The sequence below is a fragment of the Clinocottus analis genome, unplaced genomic scaffold (genome assembly GCF_023055335.1).
Source record: "Clinocottus analis isolate CAN_PGR_092001 unplaced genomic scaffold, fCliAna1.0.p SCAF_12, whole genome shotgun sequence".
In the NCBI taxonomy this organism is placed as follows: Eukaryota; Metazoa; Chordata; class Actinopteri; order Perciformes; family Cottidae; genus Clinocottus; species Clinocottus analis.
Genome location: NW_027175843.1, coordinates 10,100,340 through 10,125,232, shown reverse-complemented (window position 1 = coordinate 10,125,232; position 24,893 = coordinate 10,100,340). Strand labels below are relative to the sequence as shown.

At 40.7% G+C, this 24,893-nt stretch overlaps 1 protein-coding gene across 1 annotated transcript in view; it reads right to left on the bottom strand.

The window, feature by feature from the left end:
* The window catches only part of hs6st3b (heparan sulfate 6-O-sulfotransferase 3b), a 52,315-nt gene extending 27,590 nt beyond the window's left edge, over window positions 1–24,725 (bottom strand). The window contains exon 1 of the mRNA XM_068572691.1: window positions 23,683–24,725. Within this exon, the coding sequence (XP_068428792.1) occupies window positions 23,683–24,230 (548 nt within the window). The 5' untranslated portion in view covers window positions 24,231–24,725. The remainder of the gene's footprint in view (window positions 1–23,682) is intronic.
* Window positions 24,726–24,893: the final 168 nt, after the last annotated feature.

Here is a 24,893-nt window from a genome sequence, read left to right as displayed (position 1 = left end):
TGAAGCAGTCAATGAACTGCCATCAAGCACATTTTCCCTTCATTACATCAACAGGAAGCACCATTACTGAAATAAAACCTTATGACCTTTCATGCAAAATGGATGGAGTGGTGGCCAACTGTGGCACTTAACTATGAAAAGTAGGATAATGCTTTATGACTTTTGGGATAATAGATCATAAAATACCCATTATAAACACTTACAGCAGATATCCTAAGTGTTATTTTCATTCTTTGGAACATGATATATAATTTATTTTAAAAGCAATCTTGCTAACTGGATTCTTGTTGTCCAGTTAAAATAATTTCAGCTTGGGGAAACTGAACTAAATGCACAATGCAAGAAATAGTGGTATATATCTGTGTTTTGCCGTTAAAGAGCGAAGTATTTCGGGCTCAAGTTTTGAGTTGGTTTGAAATTCCTTTGACCTGGTGCTTTTATGTGTCTTTTTGTATCTTTTCAGTATTGACTATTGTCTATGCAAATGAGATATTTTCAACCACGAGTTGAATGGATATAACACCTTAGTAAGAAACACAAAGGGGAGAAAATTAAATGTAACAGAATATAGGGAAATGAAAAAAACACTGATGAATATAAATGTAAATACCTTCAGGCAGTGAGTAATCAGGTCTACACTGTAAAACAGTCACATTTTCTTCTTCTTAAGGACAATACTGTTTGGTCATAATATGGTTCAACAAGCCTCTGTGGAGTTAAATTATTTAAGAAGAATTTATTGACAGACATTACTTTCGCAAATGTACCCTTTGTTTTGATTGATAAATAATATTCAAACAGAATAAAACAGGTGAACGTGGACCTGAAAATCTTCCAGAAACCTTCATAGATGATGTTTCCAGCCTTCAATACGAATGGAAAGTTGTTAAGGTGAAAGGTCAGAGGAATATGATGTTCAATTTATTGTTCCAACCTTTTAGCAACGCTATAGCTCAGCTTGGCTCTTGGGATGCCAATGTCAGTCTCAGTGGTTCTCATTGAAAACAACAACAACAACAACAACAACAACAACAACAAAAGAAACACCTAAATAGCACTGCAGTGGCAGTATGTTATGATATGTTATATATGTTATGAATATGTTATGATAATTCCTTGTACATTCATATTTACAAAGCTCAAACATGATTAGTCATTAATATTACCCACAATTCCCTTCTAGAACCGAGAAGCTAGAATCTCAGGACTTACTGATGACTCCTTTCCACAGAAGTTTATGTGCGTCTGGTGGGTGAAATGCTGATTATCTTACTGTTTTTTTTTTTTTACATTCGCAGTCGTATTTAATCATAAACTAGCCACAGCGCTGTTGTTACTGCTGCACCTGGGGGTGCTGGTGCTTCTACCCGCGGCCTCTCTTTTGCGCGGGGAGAGGTTGCTGCCGGTGCAGCTGTGCTGCAATGTCATGTCTGCACTGTGCAGGGTCAGTGTGGCGGTTTTGTTGACAGATTTGGACAACATGCATTTTTGTTGACCCGACGGGTTGTGCTCTCCCCTTGCTGTGCTGCCTCTCATCGGGTGCATTTTCCTCCACTGGGGTGCACCAAAGAGTCTAACGCACCCGCGAGTCAGAGGGTCTTTGAAACCCTGTTGTGCAGTAAAAGTGAGGGGTGGCGCGCGTGACGCGCACATCGCACCTTGCACCTTGCTTACGACGTCTCCTTTTTTTTCTCATCATGTGGAGCGGCTCCGCGGGTCAGTCCTCTTGCCCCCTATGCTCGTGGTGGAGCCGTGTGGCAGAGCCGTGTCGGTCTGTGACACTTTTTTTTTTGCTGCAATCACAGTTGGCCTAATGGCCAACACCACTGACCGCCACTGCCTGGGAGTGATGCTATTCCTAACTTTATGTGCTATATCGCAACTCATATGTCTGACAAACAGTTACCTTAAGGGTAACCATGTGGCCTGCTAGGCTAGGGGTAGGTGACTACCTGGGCGATACCTGGATAAGGATTGGATTAGAACAACACCACTCACGACGACTCAGACTACTCAGAAAATATATAATTAATAAATATATCAAAAATATTATATATAATACATATATATGTATATATATATATATATATATATATATATATATATATATATATATATATATATATATGTATATATATATATATATATATATATATGTATATAATAAAAAAAAACATATTCCTGTGGGGGTGGAATGATTGAGTGAGAAATAGTCCGTATGAAAGTATTTACAATAAATCACCTCTAATAATAATGCATTTGATTTGTAACATACTTTTCATTCAAAAGAATCTCAGAGAGCCACAGAGCCACAACATAGTAAAACAAAAATACATAGTTATGATAAACTATAATGAGCCATGGTATACCTAAATCCCCAAATTTTGTGAAGACCCTCCAGGTCTTCACACAGGAAAGTGCATGTACTGCCCCTCCAGAGGGTTCTCCCTGTGTAAGGACCAGGGCATGGTGAAGGAGAAGACCTGGAGGGTCTCCACACAGCTTAGTTTTTATGAGGCTGAAGCGGACAGATGGATCAGAGAGAAGTGACTACAAACCCACCAGTCTTACTTAGCCACATGTAAGGTGTGCCATGCCTGGAAGTCTACTACTTCTACTTTGCCAAGCAACTAGAAAAAAACAAACTAACAAAAAAGAACAACATGTAGGTGGAGGACACTGCATCTCGTCCATTAATGCTATGTTATTGTTTCTGTAGGGTGTCGTAATTAACGCTGTATAGGATGTCCTTTAAAAGTGATCTATTGCACGAGGCAAAGTCCACTACAGAGCAGGTACAGTCAGGCTTGTTAGTGAATGTTGCACAAACTTTGACAACAAGCCAATGTACCAGAGAGTGTTACTTTTTTGTCAAAATGAAATGTGCAATCCTTCACACACCTGCTTGTTGGGCACCTGCTGTGTTGCTTTGTTGTTATGTCTGTGTTAATCACAGTGTTACTAAACGTAACCAATATGATCTTCTGCTCTGATCTTCAACTTGTGTTGTTATCAGCGCATGCATGTTTGTCGGATACTGACAACCATTCTTTCATTCTGTTGGTCTGAACTAAATGTCGTTATGCTTTGCCCTCGCTGTGAGAAGACTTGGTCTCCAGCTTGTGAAAATATGAGACTGTCAAAATGACCTTTCCAAACGACTCACAGGGACTGCTCTAATTGGCACTTTTTATTGTTACCAACTGAAGCAAACACAAGTGTTCACCTGTGCCCTACTATGGCGCCATTTCATGAGAACAAAACAAAAGAAAGGCTTTCTGAAACGTCTGGTTAAAGATGGAATACAATATTGTAAGTTGCTCTTCATCGACCGACACAATGTCTCACAGATAAAGATCCTCATACTAGATGATTTCACTACCTTGTCTCGAAACGATACAAGATCAATAGCAAAGTAGGAAAATAAACGGTGTGCTTAATGGATATAATGTGTATAGCTATAATCGATCTCATCATGCAACACTATAAGAAAGATCATACTTCACAAACAGTGAAGCTTCTCCTCAACCATTCAATCAATACTGACATTTTATCCACAGAAATAAGAGCATGGAGAGATTGGGCTTCTGCACTGTGGTTGGTTAGCCAATACACATATGAAAACACACTTACAACCACAAACATATTCCAAGCTTTTTCAAAAAAGCCTTCAACCTTTCTAAACTTCATTTTACTTCAAAGACAGACTGAGAACCCATAACGCTCCTTAAACTGCCCTGAAATTAAATTTGTCACACTTCCAATTAAGTTAGATACTAATGCGTGCTTGTCTGTGTTATCTCATGCTAGGTCATGTTGTATGCATTATCTTGATTTTGGGTTTCGTGTCCTCAATTTGGAAAAGAGCTACGCTTTTATTCCCCGTCACACCAGATGGACCCACAGATGGACACAGCGACGTTCTATTAGTCCATCAGCTCAGTCGGCAGCCAGCACTTCATGCTTCAGTCTATCATATCTCCCCATCCAAATCCATCCAAATGAGATTTTTCATTTGCCTGTAAATCACAGATTCGTCGTCATCTCACATATGACGAACAATAAAAATGAAAGAAGCGGAGCATGCTGCGACGCCCAGCAGATGTCTGACACCTCCAGCACGACACGCACCAGCCAAAAATGGATCCTACTTTGTTTTGAGGGCTATGAGGCTTGTTAGTGTAGTGGAGCTGCGGAGTCTGTCGGGGGCTCTGACAGGGTCAGACGGATCTTTCTTACTGTTCTTACTATTTGGAGGGATGTCGGTGTCAGGTCCTTCTCCTGCATCTCGCTCCCCACCCTGATGTGGGCAGTTGGCATCCGCCGACAGCGACTGGAGAAATAGGGGTTTCTGACCATCATTAACAGATGAATGTAGCCAGGACTCAGTCGTGCCTTGTGGCTTTTGATAGACGCTTCAGCTCAGTGTCGTGCCGTGCAGAGTTTACAGCTATCAGCTTAGGGCATCTCTGAGAAGCAGTGCTGGTCAACTTTCCCGATCACCGATAAGCGAAAGAGCACCAGCGTTGCCCCGGATCCTAACCTGATAACATCCATGATTTATCTTCCTCATGTCATTCTGCTGTAATAATGTCTAGTGGGAGACAGCAGCCAGGCCCTGAGCTTAGAGCCTCACAGCTCCTTTGGTTTTGGTGCTGCCCGATCAGCTCCGATTACAAGGTGAGCTTCAAAGAGCATCCCAGATATGTAATATGGACTACTGTACTGGCATAAAGAGGATAGCACGGAGTGACACGAGTCAGAGCAGTTCATGTACATCTTTGTTTATTTCATTTTAAGTTTCAGTTTCAACTCTGTTTTGTTTGACCATCAGTTTGGCACAGTGGATGGTTAATGGAGCTTGTAACAGAGTTTAAAACTCTGTGATTGTTTCATATAAAAATGCACCTTGGGTGACTTATCCTCCTAAGTTTGTTATGTACACATGCTTGTACCTTTGTGTCAGGGAGTTCAAAATGTTTGTTTAATTAAAAGTCACTCTACCATGTAATCAAGACAGAAACAAACTCAAGCAATACACAAAATCTAAAATAAGAAAGCATAAAAATGACTACCCCTACAACATCAGCATACAACACTATTTCCTGCCCAGTCTCAAGACAGTTTGTGAAATAGTCACAAAATGCAATCTATTGGTTTCGTGCACAAAGAGACTAATTGTTAATTTCTTTCTTGTCGCTCTGCACAAAAACGATGCCAACAAGAAGTTAAAATGAATTGTCTTTCTTGGTTGTCACAAATGAAAAGTGTAGTAACGTGAAGTGTGTGCGTTGTGCCGGTTTTCCTCAACCAAACCAAATATTTTTATTTCCTCAACTTACAAACTTTTTTCTGAGGTCTTTATGTCGTCCCCACTGACAGAAAACACTTGCCGAGCTACATGAAAAAATTGACAATTTATGTCGCTGAGCACGAAACCAAAATCTAATTTTGTGACTATTTCACAAACTGCTGTGAGATCGTGTTGCGATGTCAACCCGCTTCACACAACCTGCATTCTCACAAACATTCCCTGCTTTGACACAGATCAGTAAGAGATGTGTATTTTAGTATTGCATGTACGGAAAGGCCAACTCCAGTAATTTACCTGGCAGTTAATATCTGCTAGTCTAGTCAACCTGCAGCCGTTGCCTGTTACATCAATATTAGTTAATAACCAAACCCTTGCTGCATAATTTTCTCCAATAACAAGCTAGACTTTGATTTGTGGGCATATACAACAACGTGACTGGTTCAATTAAAGTTCAGGTCCAAATGTACGCCCAAATATTTGTGCTGCTCTACCTGCTCAACTCACATCAAATATTCATTCCACATGAATAGTTGAAAAGAGGACCCCCTCATCATGCCCCTCATCCAAAGGCAGGGTGTAACTGCTGTGTCTGACAGATGAGTGGGACTTTCAGTGCTGAACTGGCTCACAGACACAAAGTTTAATTGACACCACGAGTTGAATGACTTTTGCGATGAACAAAAGTGTCGGCAGTGCAGGCAAGTTGATCACAGGGTTGCAGGGAGAAGAAAAAGGCATGAGGAGACACAGAGAAGAAACAGAGAGAGGGAGAGGGAGAAGGAAGAAGGAGACCGACATGTCTATATAATATCTTTGTTGCTCACTAGTGTATGATCCTCCCGCTGTTGCTCTGCAGATGATGAAACTTTGTCAGGAGCAAGTAATGCAGGACTCGCCATCTTTGGAGCAACAAGGGAACACCGACACTCTGGTTATGTTCGTTCACCCGTGAGGAAACCCCTCCTTTCCTTCTCACTGCTGTCTCAATTATACTGCATGTCACCTCTGAAAATCTCTCATTCAGTTCTTGTGAAGCAAAAACTGCTCAAAGTCTGATGTGTGCGGAGTCGTAACTATTCAAGAGTGCTGAACAAACAGCCCCGCTGATAGATGCAATACCGTGAAGGGGCATGAAATAATCTTTGTTGCTCTTCTCATGACAGTGCACTTGAGGAAACGCAACACAGAAATGACTCTTCGACCTCCCTATCCCCCCTTGTTCATCTCCAACCTGAGTCAAGCTATGGAATACACTCGCACTTCATTTACTCTACTGTGGCGGCACCTGAGACTCAGTGCAAAGTTGTTGTTTTTTTGCAGCCCAGCAGAAACTTCCCAGCATTGTAATCCTCCATAATGTGTTTCCCTTTAATCCATGTGTACCAAAGCTGTATCAGCAAACGTCAGTGCGCTATTCACCACAGCAAGCTTTTCTGAATGAGTTTAATGAGTCTGAATGAGTTTGAATGAGTCTAATTACAATACTCAAAACTGCAAAGGCAATTTTATGAGTGCAAATCCTTGGAATTTAATTTGTGAAAGTGCTTGGTCCTGTATTATAATATACTGTATATCCCAAAACATATAAGAGCTGAAAAGATTAGTCATCGAATTGATTAGATGATTGACATAAAATCAGTCTGCAACTATTTGCTAATCTACTAATCAAACAAGGGCTTTTGAAGCAATAACTCCAGTCCTTGCTTCTTGCACATGAATTTGCAGCTTTTCTCTTTTTTATATAATTGTATAAAATATCTTTGGGTTTTGGATGACACCTGAGGAGTTAACCTGGACTATATGATCTATGTTCTAATTATTATTGAATATTTCAAACCCATTTTATTCTGACATTTTTTTACACCAATGATTAATTGAAGATACAATTTATGAATTATTTCTTTTAAAAATCAGAATTAATTAATTCACAGATTATTTTTAATTGAATATCTAAATATTAATTATTTTGTTGATTGACTAATTAATTAATATACTAATTGTTGCATCTCCAAATGAAAATGATATTTATATTTAGGTCTACAACATGTGTATTATAATTTCAGCAACTTAAAGTGTCAGTAGAGCGCCACTCCTACTAAAATAATGTCACGTCTTACAGAGGAAATAACACAATTACACATTTCAATACAGTTGGCACAAGTGGCTGTTTCCAACCACTGTTTTCATTGTAAACTGTAGGATAGTGAGACAAAGTGAACTGATTTGCTGCAACACTGTTAAACCACAGCTGGCTAGGATGCACACCGCAGCTACAAACCTATTCTAATCACGGGTATTTATAAGCTAAAGCAATCTGTGACACAAAAAGAAAAGAAAATCAAAGGCTGTAATATTCCTGCTCCCGCTCTGAGACTAGCGTGCGAGCTCTGCCAAAATGCCCGAGCAATGCTGCAGGGACAATGTGCCGCAAAGAAGCAGAGCCAAATTGTTTGTCTAAACTGTTTTCAATGAGAAAAATGGAGATTAAGCGCAAAAAGAATGTTATATTTTGACCTCTATTCAATAACAAGCCGAGGTTTAGCCACTTTAAGGACAATATCTTTGCACTTTCACCCCTCTGGCATTTTTCACAAAACACACCCTCAAACAGATTGATCTTGCCTCACAGGGGGAGACTTTATGGTACCTGCTTACCAATTACTTGCACGGGCTTATTCCTCTGACACAGTCGCCTGGAAAACACACCGGATTGGCTGCTCTTCAAGACAGAAAAGCTTAGTGGTGGCAAATGTGTGCGATGGGAGAGCTGCCAGATTCCAAACATGCACTGCACTCAGAGAGGCCGATTTCCCGTCTGCGCTCCTCTGCAGGCCTCTCTGTGTGTGTCCTGTCTCCAATGGCTGACTGAAGACCTTGCTCGACCAACAAAAACACTGTCAGAGTCAGAGATAGCTCAGCCAGCCATGAAATTGATTCTGTACTAACAAACAAGGGGATCTGTTTCTCCCATACTGTTAATCAAATAATTTCGAGGAATGAGGAGAAGATGAGAGTAAAATCATTAACTTCCAACAGTAAATCAGGTTCACTGCCAACCTGTTGTCCCATTAACCCTGAAACCTGTTCAATAGCTAATTAAGGCAATTACTTCAGGCATGACATGCCAGTTAATCATGAATGACTAGGCCATTTATAGTGGTGGCTTCATTACCATTGGCAGCACTCACTGATTGCACCCCCCCGCCTCCTCCTCCCACTCCCTTCCCCCCCTCGTTTTCCACACACACAGGAAAAATACTTAAGAGAAAACGTGACTATTCTCCCACCCATTAACAGGGCTATTACTGGAATGGATAGACATGTGGAAAAAAATGCATCGTGAGTTGTATGCTTGGATTCCTGATGCTCTATCACAAGCTCCTCTATAGAGTTTCGAAAACGTGGCCACCAAAAACATTGCGGGTATTGAATCCTAAATGATCCACTTCGAAATAAATGTTATTACTTATTACATTAAAAAAAGAAAAAATTACATATATAAACCCACCTAACTAGCATCAAAGCTAGGAGCCCACTCATTTCATTTGGGTGAAACGAGTGGGCCCTGACTAAACGCCGGTGAGATTTAGACACAATTCGATTCAACTTAATAATTTTAAGGTCATGATGTGCGAAGGCTATTTAGAAAAGTAAAACAAACATTTTAATCACAATCAAAGATTGTAATATGACCTGCTGTACGCTCACAATGTTTAAGCTCCCATAAATGGTTTAAAGGAGTAAAGAAGAGGAGACAAACCTGGGACACCACATCTTGCCCTAGCCCTCTGTCTCTGTCCGTCTGGAGCTGTCCCCGGTGCTGAACAAGACTTCAGTTGCTCTCTAACAGTGTGATCAGTGTGCCCTGACACCTTCCTTGTCAGCGGTTCCCATCCCATCTCGCTTGAGGGACTGACTCTGACAGATAGCGGCGCTGAGAAAGGCCCTTGTAGTGAACTGTCCTGAGTGCGAGTATTGATTTTGCTGTTTGTCTCTTCTGACTGCGGCAAGGTGGAGGCCGACTGAAATGACTCCCTCAGCTCTGAGGTCCATTCCTCTCAGCTCCCCTCAGTCCACATATAAAGACAAGCTATACTGTAGCCTTCTACTGTATATGTGCAAGGTTATCTGCTGCATAGCATTCAAACTGTTCAGAGGGCGCTCATCCTCTTGCGGTTAAATGTCACTCCCTCCACTGCACATCAATGACTGGCTCTGGCACTGCAGGACACCTCTCCTGGTTGTTCCATTTCCATTTGCAGCTATGAATATGAATTTCTGGACAACCTGCCAATCTTGTCAATACAAGTGTAATTTCCTTCTACCGTTCCACTGAGCTAAGGCCTCCAAATGCTGGATGACGTTAAAAAAAAAAAGCTGCACTGTGTATTTCCCTGTAGCTCTCGGATTAAAAAAAGTAAAGAAAAAAAAGCAGAAGCTCACCTCAAATGCACACTGCTGGCACTGCTTTGACTTTGATCTACTTCACCAGACAACAAAGCAGGCAAATTTATTGCTGTGATAGCAAGTGTGCTGCGTTAATTAAAAACAGCAGTGGTTACCCTCGTTTAAGCGTTGTTTGTCTTCTTAATGTGACAAAACACAGCCGCTCATCAAAGCCGCGTATAAACAGGCGTCTGTTTGCTCTAACTGATCAAGCATCAGTGCTAGGGTCCTGAGGGAGGGTGGTTCTATGCCTTCGCTTTGAAACAATTACACCAGTAGTCAGACATGTAACCTCACTCGGTCACACTTTCCTTTTCAATGTAAATGTCAGACTGATACATCATGTGCAACTCCCTGTGGACAAACAGTTGTTTATAGTTTAGCTTTTCTTGTTACATTCATACCACACCCGACGATGGCAAAAGACTTGATAGAAAGAAAATAACAGCATTAACAGTGATGTTGATTAACAAATTAAGGATGAAATATAATAACCTCCATGCAAGAGAAACCAGCAGCCCCACAAACTGATCAAATATTAAGTTGTAAATCAATACAAACCTGACAACACATGCAATTATACAAATATAACATGCTGCTGACCATTTTCCAACTTAACATCTCTTCAGTTGTAGCTTTTAGTGTATAAGCTTTTATTTTCAGTTTTGCTAAGGGCCACTTGAGAGCCCTGCTGCACAAAGGCACATTATTTCACAGCCTTTAAACACAACCCCCAACTGGGAAAACCATTATCATGGCTAATGTCAGTTGTTAGAGGGTGTCAGTGCAGCCTGTGCATGCGGATCCTGGAGTCCAGTAATCAGGGAGAATGTTATCTGGAGTTTAAAAGTTTAAAAAGTTTAAAACCCTGCGCACAGTCTGGAAAACGGACTCTTAAGTTAACTAAGGATGAAGGGATTCATGATCGAGGCCAAAAAGAAACAAAATGCCGGTAAAATTATAACAAGTATGAGCTGTGAGAATGGTGTTACCGTCATAGATTATTTTTGTAACCTTTGTTTTATTTATAGTTCACACAAGGTTTCCTCATTTAAGAGTCAGCATTGCCCATGGTATAGCATTTAAATCCTCAAAAATTATTTGCAGAAGGAAAATAATTTGACAGGCAGCCAGACAAGCCGCTGAATCACCCCCGCTCCCTTTCGCCCCTCCCCCCCCAAAAGGCCCATGGGTTTGGCTATGACACCAAATGGATCTATGGGCTCTATCAAAGCCGAAAGCCATGAGACATCACTGAAATACACACTGTGAAATAATTCACCCCCCATATGCATCTTAATGGGCAAAGGCCTCTGGCATAAAAATCAGTGTTGTCTGCAAAAAGGTTGAAGCTGGCTCAACTTTCTCTGCAACAAAATGCGACCTTATCCAGCACGACACCGCATTGGCCAATCCAGAGAGGGTGCAAGCAGACATTACTCTGTAATATGAACACGCACTTCTACCATTTGCCTTTGAAGCAACGCAAACTTAACAAAACTGATTTCATCATTTAACCGGTGCATGAGACAACAAGCTCACCACGAAAGTAGCCACTTGTTTTAACGCAGTGCCGTTTGAGAAGCTACATGCTTGCACTCCATGATGTGACACAGACGTCACACACGGCTGTGTCACTGGATGAGATAAAAACTAAAACTGAAAAACACAAGGGGTATCCCAAGGACTTATCCCAAAGTCTCGTCAAACCCCTCCTTTCCTCCGTGTTCTTTGCTTCCTACTTTTCTGTGGAACAGACCGCTCTTACAGGGGAAATGGATGTGGTAGCGTTCAACCAGGCTGCTTTTCGTGGACCTGGATGGATTGCATGTAAGCGCTGAGATTGGTTTCAGTGTTCCCCGTGGACTGAAGCCTTTGGTGTTTGGTGATAAATGCCTCCTGTGTGGTAATACAGAGTGATTAACGGACACAGCCCAGAGCCTGATCCCTCCTCTCCCTCCTCACCGCACCTGAATCAATCATCTACATGGAAAGGCCGCAGTCCTGGAACAGCTGCTTTGAGCTCAGCGAGCTCCTTTTAAACTTTAGGGACAGAGGTTCTCTATTTATTTATTCTAAACTAAGGACTCTTACAAGATAGAGATTCTACCGGGGACCTATAGGAATAATCTGACGTAGCATGTTTTTTTTCATTTACATTTCTAGTCTTATTTATGTGAATGAACAAAACGAGAGAAATGTCTTAGAAAAGTGTTAGTATACATTAAACATATATGCAAATTCTCAGAATTATAGATTATTAGATTAGAATGTTATCTATTAACTATTATAGATCTAATTCAGAATTCATTGAACTGCAATGTCTTCTGTAAAACAAACAGAAAACATGATCTGATTACGCTTTAAATGAAAACTCGCAGCGACCCCTTGGCTCACATTAAGGTTGTTGGGCAAGTATACAATTTCAAAAATATGTTTAATCTAGTCACAAATTTCAAATGTTGAGGTTAATCATACTGTATATCTTTAAGGAACTAGTGGTGTCTAGTGCTATATTTGCTATATTAACCTGGATACTCTTTTAATTCATTACAACCTGTAAATGCTGAAGAAGTTCTGTGAAAAGAAATGCTATTGGAAATCCCTACAAGACATCTGAGTGGGCCTTTAAACTTGGAAACTTGCATATCTGTTTAACCTTGTCCTTTATGTTTTTTCTTGTCTTCAGATTCAATCTTTTGTAAAGGTGCTTTCCCTTTGGTCAATCCAATAATATATGATATATGATATCTGTTTTGCATGACTGTTTGTTATTTGAGTAAAAACAGTTAAGTATCAAATATCATCATTCTTTTTTGTATCCACTACTAAGGTGCCTTCCAGGGAAAGAATACATCCGTCCATTCTTGTAACGCTGAGGTGTCAAGGCCAGCTGAATTTAAAAGAGCAACTCAACACACGGCTACACACTGAGCTGCCTACATGATCACACTCGATATTACAACCAACATTAAAAAAAAGGCTGCGGCAGCAGTTTTACAATCGCTGTGAAACCATATCATTGGAAAGGGAGATTATGGCAGTGGCATAAGCAGTCAAATCAATCCCTGAGTATTTCTGTGCAAGTCGATAGAAGATCCAGGTAAGGCCCATTAGTCATGTTGGCAGCCTGCACTGCATTTCCGGGCCTGAATCAACCCTGCAACTTCTCTGCACATTGTTGCTAAAAGCTCTCAACACACCGAAATTGGCTTTTGCAGCACACTGACTTTTAAAAAGGTGTGTGTAAAAAAAGTATGTAAAAATGTACGTCACAGGGCATAAATGTGCATTGATTAACACCGCATCTTGAAATAAGTAACAAAGGCATAATCTGCTTTTTGATGATAGTGAGATGGAAAAGCCATTTGCTGGTAATTCATACATATTGTTAAAAGCAACCACTCAAAGACACTTAATATTGTTCCTCCCTCCGTTGCTTGTTATGATCCACAGGCATGCCGAGCATTACAACTGAAGCAAACGCCTCAAATACCTTTTCTCCTCACTGCCCTTGGATAGAAGGTAAACAAATGCTCAGCTCTGATTCCCTACATGAGAGGGGAGGCCTATGCAGAATGATGAATGAAGCAACGTCCAGTATCTAAAGCAGAATGGGTACTGATGAGAAGTTAAGTGATCCCTGGATTTGCGGGTGGGATTTAAAGCTCTATTTTGTAGCCATTGCAGAAGCGTTCGTCGAGCATCTCGAGAGGATTGTCTTGCATTGAGGGACATCGGATTCCTATGATAAGGTTGATGTTCTGTATCACAACATGTGCTGGGTCATAATGCTATTTGTTCTACACCAGCACTCTGTGATGGCACAAGATGTTACTCTACTCTCCAGTGCCGTGCTGTTGTTAGGACAGATTTTCAATCCATACGTATTATATTGTGGGCCGGGACCCAATTTATAATGCAATATTGTATGTGGTTGGGAAAGGAAATCAAATTACAGAGGGAAATTCTTTTCCAATGTGAAATAAGCGATGGTTCGGTCAGCATAACATACAACAAAACACATCATATCTTAAGTTCTCTGCCTACTAATCAACTAACATAGAGATTGTTAAAATATATGACATAATTGTCAATTCACGCTAAACTAAAGATACACAGAAAGACTCTTCTCAAGAATTGTTTTGATCTGTCATTCATATTGTTTGAATAGATTTTTGATATTAAATTATATGTTGAACATTAATAAAACAAATGTCTAAATAATCAGCACTACACTGCAGATTCATGTGATGAACGATCAATGTGCCCTAATGATAAAAAATCTATAATAATTTTGCAAAATAAAGCAGGACCAAGCACCTATTTATAAATGCACACATTTAAGAGGCAATCTGGACAGCAATCTGTTCAGTGAGATTATTCAAATCTCTCTCACAGCAAGTCTGACTGATGCTGCAGCACAGGGAAGATGCAGAGGACGCCAGCAGTAAAGATTTTATGGATTACCATGTTTTATATACATACTTGTCATGGCTGATTTTGGTATATCTTGACCTCAATGCACCTTCTTGTGAAACCAGTCTGATGTGTTTAATTGTTACATAAATCACCACATTGCCAGCCAACACAGCCCAAAAAACATCAAAACAGCTTCATCCAAAAGATGGTGCACTCTTGCAAGAGGAGATTAGTCCGTGTGAAGGTGACTCTACCTGTGCTTACACTTTAAGTGTGCCAGGTGCTCACTAAAACTCTGAATTCAAATTGGGGAGCGGCGTGAGGCAGTATAACTTAACTGTCACCAGTTCGCCCCAGATAAGGAAAGATGACCTTTCTCCACATTGTTATAATAAATCAACTTCAGAGGCAGCTATTCCTGGCTCGGTCCTCTCGTCATGCCTTACAGGTATCAATTGAGAAATAACACAGCCCGGCACCTCTTCTGACATTTTCCACATGCTTGATATGTCCATCTGTCAAGTAGACGCAAAGGTGAAGAAAGCACATGCACATACAGCCGACGGAGATCTCTTGTGAATGATCAAGAAGGCTAACAACGTATGCCTTTGTTCATATGAGAGTTGAAAAAAAAAATCTTGCAGTGATTCTTCCAAATATATAAAATAAGCTTTAAGAATACTATATAGCACACATTCTGTTGGGGCTTGAAAAAACAAAATGGTGATACAATTATTTTTGCAACACAGCACAAAAAGCTGTAGGGGCCAACAACCAGTGTCTTCAAAGCCATATTCATGAACTTGCTGATCAGACAGCTCTTGATTAGTCAACACTAGAGGATTTATGGTAAGAAATACACAAGTTTTGCACAATTATTTTTTCATAGACTGTTTATAGTAGAAACTGATTTTTTTTTTTAATTATATGGGAAAAGAGCCAAAGTTAATTGCTCCTCTGATAATTGGAGCATTTGAGCAGGATTCTTGGGGACATTAAACACAGAATCTCTGATTCGCTCCACCAGCTGATTTATTCTCATCACACTGATGAGTACATTTAACTGAATCCAAGGAGGTGCTTTGCTTCTCTTCTTTTTCACTTCAGTATGACCAGAAGCTGACTGGGAATTAGGAGTTCAGCTTCACGACAGGATCTGAGGGCTCATAAAGGCACACAGTTCAGAGTTAAAACAAGGTATTCATGATGTGATGGGATGGATCAAATTAAATTGATACAATTTCTGAGAGGCCAAAACAGTTTACAAACCAGTGTCATTGCTTTTAGTGAGGAATAATGATGACGAAGCAAAAAATGTGCTACATTGCAGTAATTACACATTTCTTCTTCCATGGGGATCTAACTCTTACAAACCGGCATCCAGAAACGAGGTTCCTTGCCAGCAATTTGACCAAATGCCACCCTTTAATCACACCATAAAAGCTGAATCAGACAATTGGAGATTCATATTTGCCGGACCAGCAAGTATTTGACAGCAGTATCAGAGAAGCTACACGACTGCTCTGGCAAGCAGCTGCATGGCTTTCATTACCTAGAGTGGCTTTTAGAGAAAGACGGTTAGCTCCATCCGTAGTCCATCTGAAACCGTTTCAAGCCAAATGGACAATGACAAATATCCGTAAAAACTCAAACACATGCAAAGCTTTTCGTTTATCCAAATACGAATATTGTAGTGGCCTATAAGTGCTCAGTTATTCAATCAATGTATTGTGCATTAATGTGTGAGGACAACTCAGGCCTCCCTGTTTGGTGCATCATGTATCAAGCAGCAGATTTCCACAAAGAACTGGGACACTAATCCTCTTTCCAATAGAGGGGACATCACATGGCAAAAAAAAAAAAGATAATCTTCCTAAAAGTGATTAAAAACTTCGGAAAACTGGGTACGCACTCACACAAAGTACCACACATCTTTACTAAGATAAGCATTGTGTGATAAAATAAGAATTAGACGACTCCAGAGATTGTAGTCAATGGCAAAGATTATTTTAACTCACGAGTCCTAGTTTGTCACATAATCTTAATATAATGTACTTCTTTTTTTTCTGAAGCTGTATTTAAAGTTGCAGTGAAAAGATTAAAAAAAAAGTTAAAAGAACTCAGTTTTTTAGCTCTGTTTTTGGTCTCAACCTCTGAGCTAAAAACTGCTCTACTAAATCATCTTGTCAAGAAAAAATGTCTCAGCCCTGACCAACAATTTGAGATATTTGAGTTAAGCCCCACCTCTCTCTCTCTCTCTCTCTCTCTCTCTCTCTCTCTCTCTCTCTCTCTCTCTGTCTCTCTCTCTCTCTCTCTCTCTCTCTGGCAGAAATATCATATCAGTATTGATAGTCATGTAATCCTTTTAGTGGACTAGAACACAATTTCTACTTCGATGTTAGGTATGACAATGACAAAAAATGTAATTAATAGAAAATGGCTCAATCAACTTTATAATTTTCCGGAAGAATACAGGCGCCTTTGCTTTACTTAGCAATGTCCTCATGTGTTACGAAGTCTTTCTGCAAGGAAACTGTTTCTATCAACATTTTCTTTTGAATTTTCTTTGTCATGACGGTGAACAAGTACTTGACATATGCTGTTGTACTCTCTGCAGAGGTAACACTTAATTATCAAACCAACTGGATTACTGTTCAGGCCTGCCAGCAATGACGACTTGAATTAATGACACATGAAAAGCAATCTCCATGCCCTGGAAGTCCAAGGCCTGCAGGGCACCGACACCTCCACACATAATAAACACCATATCATTGTGATGAGCACTTTGCCTCCTATATCTAAAGATATGACCAGAACTGTAAATCTGCTCAACTTTCCTCCTTCAAGTTCATCTGTGTCTGGAGGGCATTCATTACCCTGCTGCTTCCCTGTGTCTCATGGAGGTTGGCACTTTCTCTTTTTCCCTCGCCAAGAGGCTTCAGAATAGAAGAAAACGTGTTATATGTCTAAAAAGTGCAGCAAGCAAATTAATCAATTTACTGGTTTTACGGTTTTCAATTGAAGTTGCATTGCAGAAGTTGAATGTGCTTAAGTTTTTGTTCAATACATATTAAATACCCCAATTATTTTTACTTTTCATACTTTAATACCTTAAAACAGCAATAACCAATCTATTTGGCCACTTGGAGGCATGTCATCACTTTTTGAGTTGATATGGAGTTAGTGTTAGCAAAATGTTGGATGTCTTTACATTTCCAGCAGTTATGGACAACATTATCATTCCACCGGAGTCATGTTTGCGTCCACCTGATGAAAATAAGTCCAGTATTGACTTGTTCTTGACCTAACCCTGAGGGAAACGTCCAAGTCTCAAGCTGCACAATCCTTTACAAAAGCTGCCAGCTGCGACCGAGATTGATGCTAAGAGAGCAGTGAGACTAAACCATGGACTGTATAAAACATGGACAAAACATGGAAAATGTAGTGACTTAAATGAGCCGACAGTTAGGAGCTGTGAGCATATTGACACAAGTTTTACGGGTGAGTGATATAAAATTAACTTACAACTAATATGAATAGGGAAATAAGTGAGGGAGCCCAAACCTTGTACCAGTCTGTAAAGTTGGACATGTTAACGATGGTTTATCGGGAACCTCTCGCCGTCGGAGCCATCCCCAAATGGCCACTTGATGAACGACACATTTTGTCACTTCCATGCTAGCTTACTTTTTCAGCCTCGGAGGTTTGCCGCTTGGAGTGAAACAAAGCAGAAAACCTAAACAATGACCTGAACGTCACTCAAAAACTTTGAAGGGGCAAAGGGAGATTCAGATCATTATTTTCGATAAATCAGCCGTGGATCAGTTGTAACAATAATTTAATGGATATAAAAAATATGGAAGACGATGCAGTCGCCCATCTCTAGTGATGCGATATTCAAACAAATTGTGGCTGAAATGAAAACTTGATCAAATTGTTTTGAGGGCAATATCTTATCAAGTAGTGTTTTACACTTCACATTTGATTACATATGTAACTTCTCCCTTTGTGTAATCTCAATGAAAAAATACTTCAAAAGTGTCGTAGAAAGAGTGAGACATGCATGGTTCAGTGATCTGAGCTGTAAGTGGTAACAGCCACGCAGTAATTGCAGCCCTTTCTGCATCACCTATGAATAAAATATGATGTGGGGTGTTATTCTGTAAAGGACTGGGGTGTGTCATTGGTGTGCCATGTAAGTAATAACAGCCTATTACTGCTCTTGTAGGATTATTGTAGAATCTAATGGAATATGAATATGTTGTTTTCTTATGAATGGTGGATAAAAATTTGGCAGGCGTTTTTGATCATTTTGAATTACCCGTCATTCATTGGGTACTATTCCAACGAAGCTAAAGTGACTATAAAGGGGATACTGGTGACATACAGGAGACTGGACCAGAACCACAAAAGTCTGTAATGCTCACAGGAATTAATATCATTCAGGACGCGATTAATTTACAAAAAGGCGATTGTTCAAAAATCGAAATAAAGTAGTTGACAATTTTGACATATACATGATACTTTCAAAACAGCTTTTCAGTGCACATAACATAAAATACCTTGAGGACACAGTGATCTAAACTTCATTATCCAGAATCATAGCAGAGGACGTCCATTGTCATTACATAAGCACATCCCTCTCTCTCTTTTTCTTCATCAAAGGAGAGTATTGAAGAGCGACCATAATGTACTCATGTTTGGGCTATGGTCTCTTTGTACTTCTGAACTGAGCATTCATTATGCACAAGCAACAAGAAAGCTGCTAATGAAGATTTTATAATTGATAAAAAAAAAAAACTACAACATCAGCATGTGCATAAAATTATCATGAGGCCACTCTTAAAAGGGGAACAAGTAACATGAAATAAAACATGGGGAAAAAAGCTTTTGATAATATCTAAACCTTTAAAGACTTAAAAAAAAGTATATTCATTTTACTGGTCTAAATTGTTATGGCCTTTATCCAAATCATGAAGGAATGTACCTGCCAAGTGGATGAGGCAAGAAACTCGTGGGGACAAAAAAAACCTTCCACTGTTAACTCATTACTGGCTGCCTCACTTCATGTGATGAAGTCAATTATGTTTGTATTCCAAACTGGAATTTGTAACCACACCAAATTGCAAGATGTGTTTTATAATAGAGCTGAGGAAACAGAAACAAGGATTATTTGCTTGTTTACAACTAGAAAACTAGATTCATGCCTGTTTGCAGCAACATGCGTTCTGCAGGAATGGGAGCGGCCTAATTAGGTAGACGTGTGGTTTTTATCAGGTATTCACATCGAGTTTGACAACATTTGATTGTTTTCGCCTTAAGATGAACCGCGTTTCTCCATTATTTATTATGCATGTATTCGTTGACCTGGGTGGTGGGCTGCTGCGTACAATTCCTTGCAGGGATAAATAGAGTAGAGTAGAAAGAAGACATCCAGGGAGAAAAAAACTGTTCAAGAGTTATGATGGCCCTATTGACACTAAAACCTAGTCCTTCTGGTCCTTGACCCAGGATCTAGCTCGTCACCAAATTTTCACTCAAAAACACTTGAGAAATTCAAATTAAAAATGGACTTCTGAGTGATTAAATTCAGGAGTGGATCGTTCTTGAACTCAAACCAACATACAAAAGACATTTTCAACCAAAGTGAGACATTGCTTGGCTACATTTATAGGAATCAGTTTAACTCTAAATTCAAAGGTATTAAATGTCACCAATATATATCCCATTAAATGTTTTGTTTGCAAGTAAACACACTTATTTCAGCCAATAAACCTGGTCTTGTCCAGCCCTTCTTGACACATACTGTAACAAGAATGTAAGTGACGGATGGCCTTGATTAATTCTATAAATGTTACGATATCAACAGAATATCCAGTTCCATGTTTTAATGCATGTCAACCACCTTTTAAATATCGGCTTTGATTTGCGATTAATCCTAACCCTACCAATTGGGGTTTCTGTACACCCCGTATGTGCTTTTTTGTTCACATCTTACAACTGTTTTATCCTCTCATTCCAATTTTTATTCTGCAAGTGACACTAGTCAAAAGCACCCGTTGCAGTCATTGCGTTGTAAAAGATCAGTAGATAGAAAACATGCTATGGGCCGTAATTTAAAAATTAAAAGTATTGCAATTTTCCTAAAATAATAATAATCTGTTTTTTTTCTTTCAGATTACATAAAAAACATAGCTAATATGAAACAAGTTTACATTTCACTATGAAGGCTGTTTATTACAGGGATAACAGTCGTTCCCTGTATGTTACATGGGTGGAGTTTGGGTTGGACCCCATTTTCAAGGGAGCCAAGAAGAATGAAGGACTCAGAATTAGCAGAAAAATTGTTTGTCTTCTCCTGATTTAAATTTAAAAACAAACCAAGCTCAAACCCTGAGTGCTAAGAGAAAGTTGTCAACTCAGGTAATGTATGAAATATTCAACGTTATTTTTTTTTACACTTAATCAGTTACTGTCTCACTGTTGTATTCAGACTTCTCATTGAACGGTCTCTGTTTAATCTTACACACAAACTCAGCATGTCTCCTGATGGCAATGAGATGGGGAAATCTGTTGGTTTCTGTCTGAAAGAACGTGAAGTTCCTTTGTTATCATGACCATTTCTTGCAAACCACTCTGTGGGATGACGGGGGGAAGGTTCACGGTTAGGCCGAAGACGTCATGAGGGTTTCTTTTAGTGGGTCATGATGTGTTGTTGAGAGATCATGTTGAGAGATCATTGAGCAGACTTGGATATGCAATCTGTCTATCACGTTGTACTTCTGACTCTGCTCCTTCCTTGCAAGGAATAAATGTTCCTGTTTTAATGATTTTACTCCAAGGTGTCGAGTGAATTTTTCAAATATTATATCATCAGCAGTGGACTTTTAAAATAAGTTTTGCTGGTATTTGCTCATTAGCAAACATTCTGTGTTTAAACTGATGAAAGTAAACATAATACACATATTAATATACAGAGAGCATTCAGTCGAACACGGCTGCTGTATTGAAGGTGTATAATGTATGCTTCACTGTAGGGACTTCAGGCTGTATGTTTAATAATCAAACCTCAGACCTGTAGCCGTAACAATAAAGCTGTGTTGTTGTTGCTGTTTTTTAATCTTAATAAAAGAGATTCTGATTGCACCAGGATGGAAAATAATATTGAGCTTTCAACTATTTCGCTGATACTGACCGACAATCCTTTACTACTAATGTAAAACAATTCTGAACACACAATAAACTCCATGCTTCTTTCAAGTACAGTTTAAAAAGCAGCTCCTGGTTTTGTGACCCGGTGTCACATTGTATATATCTACCTGAATAATTCTTACAGCTCTCCTTAGCACAGGCCTGAGAGGAAAACAACCTGCTTAACAAGGCATCTTCATACAGCAGACGAGGTAATGCCATGACGCTCTCCACAAAGCAACATGAGAGGACAGCACTTAGAGGTATGTTTTTCCAAAAACGCCCCTGAAGAGAGGCAGGCTCGCCCGCTCCACTTCTCCCGTGACTGACGGCACACTCCAGAGGAGCCCGCCGAAGGACACGCACACTGATCCAGTCTGACATGCCTGACCTTTCCTGGGCAGCACGGCTGGCTCACCGCGCAGAGTGCCCTGCTCGGCTGAAAAGGCCACACAATGCCACGCAGGCAGTGCCATCGCCGCTCACCCCGGCCACCCCTTCAAGAGCTGGCAAGGTGAAATGCCCGGGACTGCTGAAAGACAGCCACTCCATCTAAGAGGCTCTCAGCCGCAAAACAAGGGTATGCCATCTGAATTTGGCAGTGATGAATGATTGTTATTCCCCATTGCACCCTCAGGGTGGAGTTAAGATTTGTGTAACAAGTGGACTATTTATTACAAAGTATGCATTTTACTGTACAAGGGAGAGGTTTTACTTTGACCTATGCCATTTAAGATATTTCAATTAATGAATTGCTCATACACAAACTAATTATGAAGATGACGTTTGCATAATAATTGTTAGTCATCTCACTTAGTAATGAGCCGTGTGGACACTCGGGAGTGAAGGGGGTCTAACGTAGTGCGTCTGCCAACAGTCTTGGTCAAGGCAGAATTATCTCAGAATAGATGCTGTGAGAGCCTACTAAAGAACAAAGGACGGGAGGACTAGTAAGTGCAGAATAGATGCTGTAGCTGTGAAATGAAGAGCTGTCCCATCCAGTGAGCACTTTCCTAAGTAAAGGAAACACTTGGCACAGCAGAAATAAATCATGTGCTCATGTACTTTAGTGTAAGATTGTATTTTTCAAAGAGAGCGAATGGGATGGTTGTATGCTTGTGTCACAATTGTGCTTTAAAAAACACACACACATTCATTCTGCTTTGTGACAACACACACATATCGCTCATGCAGGGTGTATAGGTCATTACATTCTGGCCCCCTTCAGTGACTGTATCTACATCTCGATTGCATCAGTACAAATAATTGCAAATGTCTTTGCTGCGGCAATTATAACAGAAGATATTGGGAAAATAAATGACTAATTGTACTTCATAACTTCTGGGCATCTACACCAGAAATTGTGGAATCATTTGAACTAATTCCTGAATTTCCCTTCAGGGATCAATAAAGTAATTATCTATCTATCTATAAAATGGCATCGAATGTTGAGACTTTTTGTGATACAGAGGTAGTGCAACGATTCTGTAAATCAACATGCTCAGGGGGGATTATATTGGGACCAAGACTGCCGGGGGAGAGGTGTGTTCTGGTGTATGGGTCGGGTTTGAGTATGATGCACTCTAAGTTTGAACAACAGAGATGGATATCCTAATTTACAGGGTGGAAACAAATTATTTACGAACCCTTTAACTTACCCTCATGGATACAGAGTGTACATGTTTTCATAAAACTCTCAGTCAATTAGCACCGGCACAGCATGGGCAGGAACACCATCATTGTGAGCAACTGATGTGATTTCAAAGGACAAATGCAAAAGTTGTATGTGTCTGAAGGCTAAACCAAGGAAAATACTTTTAAATGTTGTCATAGCAGCTCATACTATCCCCATACAGTCCCCACTTAAACAGCCTTGTGCGTACCCACCCACACACCTCCAAAGTGAGCTGACTGCTGGAGGGGGGGGGGGGGTTGTGATTATGTGCCCTTTGACAATCGGCATATGTATTGTCCCTGACTTCCTGGCTAAAATATCCCTCCAGTGGGAGCACCCTCCCATCCACCATTCCTTACTTTTACTGTTGGAGACTAAAGGCTTTGCCAATTAACACCAGGACAAAATTAAACTTTTGAATACACCATGGAGCCTCCAGTGCATGTGGCTTGCAGGCCTGTTTATACACATTGCTCTGGGACCCTGGTGGTTTGGGAGCCACAGAGCTTATTTCAGCAAAAGAAACAGGCACGCACGCACACGCACACGCACACACACACACACACACACACACACACACACACACACACACACACACACACACACACACACACAAGGGAAATCAGACATATACCTTTTATTCCTCTGGGCCTCCTTATCCTTCTCCATAATGACAGGCACACAGTTCGTGAGCTCGGTCCAGTCCGCGTGCAGTCCGCAGCTCCAGCCGGTAGAGAACCGGGAGAAGAGCCAGGACTCCTCTTTCCCCGGTCGGTGACATGTGCATTTCTTCTGCCCCGGCTTGCAGTCGCACGGCTGCTCCAAGCGAATATTCCTCACCAAGTGTCTCCCGAAAGTGGTTCCTCCGGTCTTCTGGATGTGCAGAAACACTATCACGTCGTCCCCTTTGATGTTGAACTCCACGTGTCGGTCGAGGTCTCTTTCGGTGAAGTTGAATTGTGACGGTTGTTTCTGGGGGCTGTCGTCCTCCAGGTCCTGGTCTCTGTAGAAATCGTCGCTGTCCTGGTATGGGGTGGAGAGCAGGCTTACCCCCCCTAATTTCTCCCCAGCCTTAAAGTAGCACGAATTGCTGCCCGCGGGACAGATGTACTGGTAACCTATCATAACAAAAAGGACAGCTAGAATAGGAACCAAGATGAGCTTACTGGATCTATCATCCATTATATCAAGATAATGTCTTCATTCCATTACTGTGAATAATAAGCAGCACCCGTAGGTTCTCGGGGGATCAATACCCTAATGGTCCATGCCTCAAGAAAGACTAAAGATGCCTGTTATTTACGTGCCACATGTTGATCAGATAACACCCTCCGGTAAACTGGAAGTGCACATTTTCCCCTTCGTCTGCACTGCGCTGGAATTCTTGTCCAAAGTCAAGAGTCATGGCATTCAAATGTTCCGGCTGTCCAACTTCTAGAGCCGGTGGAGAGCTGCATCCGTGCGGGCGACTCCCATACTACGGTATCAAGTTCAAGATTGATTAGAGTTTTTTAGTCACGTCCCCCCGCCCGCCCTCCAGTCTCTATATTTTTCTTCTGTCGGGCTGACCACAGTCCAAAGCGCAGTACGGCTCACTTCGGTGATGGACTGACTTCAGCAGAGATGTGCCGCGCACTGCTCGGACTGTCGGGCTGGATCCTCCGGCAGCATCCTCGGTCTGACTGACTGTGTGCGCTGTGATGCTCTTGAGAGGATGCTGGTGCATCCGAGCCGACAAATATGCGTTATGCACTCGCCGTGGTTGGGCTGCATCCCACCCGTCCATCCCATAATCTTGTTTCAAACAGTGTAAAGCCCACACTGACACTGAACTATGACAACATG